Consider the following 3,921-nt stretch of genomic DNA (forward strand, 5'->3'; position numbering starts at 1 on the left):
TCTGATAAGGGTATCCTAAGAACCGAGCTGGAATGGGTCAAGACACAGCTGAACGAGGTAACTACTGTCCACTCTTACTGTGAGCAGAAACATAAAGAGGCTGAAAAGGTAATAGCTGAAGGTCGTGTGATTTTGTGGGACCGAGAAACTAACTTAGCTGACGCGTCTTTGTCTCCTTTGGCTATCTACACCGCTTTCCTATGATCTGGATAGCTCGCTTTGGCTATCTTTATCAATATCTTTGATTATTTTACTCTTTGCTGGATTATTAGCCCAATAAATTAAATACCGGCCCAACTGTGGCCCAACATCACTTAGCCTGGTTTGACCTGGTGTTGACCAATGCTACTACAGTGGTTAGATCGACCGGTTCTAGATACTAACCGTTTGACCTAGATATCGTACTATACAAAAAGTAATTTTAATTTATCCGCAAAACTAATTTTCTTATATATGAAAGAATTAGGATCTAGTGTATAATTAGATTAATGTAGTTGTAAATATCACAAATTACATAACTATAAAAATAATGAAATATAGAAGGAGTTTTTTTTTGGGACGATTTCAAAAACCTCCACTAATTTCTTACTGTTTTAATAAATAATTATAGTTAAGTTTTATTTTTTTTTAATTAATTTTTCTGACAGTTTAATAAGCAAAACCACAATTAAATTTTTTCTTTATTTTTTTTTAAATTAATTTCTGGCCGTTAGGTGTTATAATATTTTAGGGTTTACTGCATCATGTTCTTCACTTCGCCGCCTCACTTTTCCTTCTTCTTCGTCTTCACTTTTTCCTTCTTCTTCACTTCGCATCTTCGATTTTTCTTCTTCCACAAACTCTTCAAATTAGAGGCTATTCACTTTTTTCTTCACAAGCTCTTTAAATTTTCTCTTTCCATACTCTAACCTCTTCCGAAAACCCTAGAAACTAGGAAACGTCGTTACATTCACTTTAGGATCGGGCCTGTGAGGAGACTTTATTCATGTTGGAGGAAATGTGGCGGTCCAACTCACTAGCCTTGCGATGGACGTAATTGAGGAGCTCGCCTGAGACCTGTTGTACACCAAAGCCACCACGGCCTTAACGGCCTCTTCTACGGTGTTAACACCGATCTTCAGAGGGTCACTATGTTCCTTAGCATAATGAGTAGAGGATGGCGCAACACATGAGAACCTGAAAAGTTGCAAATTGCACGAATTCAAGATACTTGGGTTCTTGATCTTCTTTTATCTCATTCTGCAAGATTAAATCAATTCAAAACCCTAAATAAACCATATGGAAAATGGAACCCTCTCATCTTTAAAATTCAATCAATACTCTTTTTTGTAGCTAAACTTTAATAATTGTAATGGTTGTGAAATGCCTTAATACTCTTTTTTTTAACATTACTTGGTGGTTCGGTGTATATTGGTAAATCTTAAATTTTATATTTTTATCTTAATAATTTTTTTAAATTTTTTTTTATAATATGTTACATGTCATTATTTTATTGACCTGTTTAAATTTAAATAAATATGTGAATAGCTTTCAATTAGTCCTTTTCCTATATTCTTATTGTGTATTTCTATCTTTTCAGATTAAACAAAAAGATTAACAAATAAAAATACTAATGCTACAACTAGTCCTCTATAGCTTACCCTGCGACAGGTCCAATTGAAGAAAGTCTTATGACTAATCCAAAAACAATAACAGAAACCACATAAATAATTGGATTTATCAAAATTTCCTTGTAACCTACGTATAAAAGAAAGAAATAATTAATAAAAAAAATTGTTAAAAGAACATTTTTCTTTTATATTTTTAAAATTTTATTTTGCTCTAAGGGCATAAATATCTTGTTGGATACCTTTCTTCCAATTAAGCTTTTGGACCAGAATTTAAAGATTGAACATAACACAGACATCCAAAGACTCTAGGCTCTTTATAATCAAAAGCTTTGTTGTATAATTTCTCATAAGGTGTAAGATTATTGAGAAAAGGAGTAGGAGCATTGTTAATCACAGACTTTAATCTGTAGCCAACCCTAAATCTGTGATGATTCCTATCCCTTCCCTTGGTGTCAACTCTTTTTTTTGTACAATGTTAATTTATTGTTCTCTAAATTTTTATAAGCATGTTATATTAATTCAAACGTGATTTTGTATGGTGACTTAATTTACAGATTTAACTGTGTCAGTTATTACTATCTTCAGTACATTGTATGGAATATGGATATAAGATATGGAAGGTCAGGAATCATCCTCTCTTAAACAACCCTTACCATTGTTTTAATTCCTTTCACTGTTTATATCTGATTATGTTACTTTTTGATTAAAGTGTGAAGGTCTTCCGTTGTTAATTACAAAGTGTTAATCCATTTTATTCTCAAGAATGCCCTCAATATAATGATTTTGCATCATTAATTTTATAAATCAGAGTTTGTTATAGTTATGCATCATTCATTTTATTAAACGTTCCGGTGTTAATATAAACATAATTGTATTACTTTTTCTTCAGCTGGACTTGTAACAAAATGCTTTGCTGTTCAAAAATACAAACCCAAAATTACATAATAGGAATGGCAAATTAGAATTTCCCAAACTGGGTGTATAAATTACTGAAAATAACGTACATGGATACAAACATAAAAACATAAATTTAACACATGTCAAATTCAATCTTAAATGTAAAAACACATTTTAAAAGGAAAGACCAGATATCCACACCTAATTTTTCTTCTATTGCTTTTGATAATTTTTCTGTCATAGCTGGTGAAAAGTAGTTTACCCAATCTCCTATTTCACCCTTCCGAAATAGGTATTTTTTCTCAATGTTCCTGTCAAATGTTCCAGATTTATTCACTTCTAGAATCTTCATTTTCTCAAAACTGCATAAGTTCCTTATGCTTTCAATCACTCCGTTACTTTCCTCTTCTTCTGTGAAAGGACAGTCCAAGAATTCTGCAACTCTTCTCACGTAAAAATTGGCATCTTCTTTAAGTTCTTCATACTTCAAGAACAGAACCTTGTTTGGTGTTGCTATGCTCTCTTTCCAGTAACCTAACATATGCTCCCAAGTCGGACCAAACCCGACTATTCCCTTGCAGTACTTTTCTAAAGCTTCCTCTATCGTTAGTTCATGCAAAGAGCCTGACTTTGTTTTATTGAAGAAGGTCCAAGAAGAAACGAATGCGTCAAATGGGTTTCTGCAGATATAAAGTATCTTACAGTTGGATTCCTTGATTGAGTTGGAGAGGGAAGGGAATTGAATGTGAGTACCAAAAACTCTTGGTTCAGTGATATTGGAGAGGTAAGAAAGCTTGTGTTGGATGTTATCACCATGAAAGATGAAGTCAAGGAAAGGAACAAGTTCATGAGAATTGGAAGTGAGTAATGGATGGTTATCAGAACATGAGAATCGTTTTCTGTTGACAATAGAAAAAGTAAGGGCTTTCAACCAAGTAGTTCCTGATTTTGGAAAGCTGGCAACAATAACATCACTATCTTTTGCCTTAAAGTGGTTTTGAAAATTGATTACACCTTGAAAATGAGTTGATGGACACCAAAAGTGTTGAAAAAGATAGAGATGGCGTGATCCCCAACCCCTCTCTTTGGGAAGGGGTAGAAGGAGCTTCTCTTTTTCATATGCTTGAAGCCCTTCCGTTAAAGCCATTGGAAGCTATAGCTATAGAATCAGAACGATAACTTAGAACTGAAAATGGTTGATGATAATTCACCTTAATGAGGGATATCTTTGTTAGCAAAATGATGAAGATGAAGTTTTGATGATGCCCAAATCAAGTCAAGATTTATCAAGATTCATGAAGATCCTTTGAAGACTTATTTTTGTTATGAAAAACTTTTGTAATAATTGTAGTTTATTGTTTAGGACTTAGATTTGTAGTAGGTTTAGATTCATGTACCTTTATACTTTGTATTT

General features: G+C 33.0%; 1 protein-coding gene across 1 annotated transcript; it reads right to left on the reverse strand.

The window, feature by feature from the left end:
- Positions 1 to 983: 983 nt before the first annotated feature.
- LOC106763519 (cytosolic sulfotransferase 15-like) lies at positions 984 to 3,654 on the reverse strand. Its single transcript, XM_014647703.1, has 3 exons — positions 2,709 to 3,654; positions 1,641 to 1,737; positions 984 to 1,176 (listed from the first exon to the last, which is right to left on the reverse strand). Exons 1-3 carry the CDS (start codon positions 3,652 to 3,654, stop codon positions 984 to 986), a joined length of 1,236 nt encoding a protein of 411 aa, XP_014503189.1.
- Between the last annotated feature and the right edge of the window lie 267 nt (positions 3,655 to 3,921).

This window comes from Vigna radiata, chromosome 6, assembly GCF_000741045.1.
Source record: "Vigna radiata var. radiata cultivar VC1973A chromosome 6, Vradiata_ver6, whole genome shotgun sequence".
Classification (NCBI taxonomy): domain Eukaryota; kingdom Viridiplantae; phylum Streptophyta; class Magnoliopsida; order Fabales; family Fabaceae; genus Vigna; species Vigna radiata.

Bases quoted from the DNA above. Each gene is read 5' to 3' on its own strand.
- LOC106763519 (XM_014647703.1), bottom strand. From the start codon at position 3,654: ATGGCTTTAACGGAAGGGCTTCAAGCATATGAAAAAGAGAAGCTCCTT. The intron at 1,738-2,708 runs GTGTGGATATCT...TTTTATACGTAG, and splicing joins AGCAATAGAAGAAAAATTAG to GTTACAAGGAAATTTTGATA. The intron at 1,177-1,640 runs GTAAGCTATAGA...GCAACTTTTCAG, and splicing joins TCAATTGGACCTGTCGCAGG to GTTCTCATGTGTTGCGCCAT.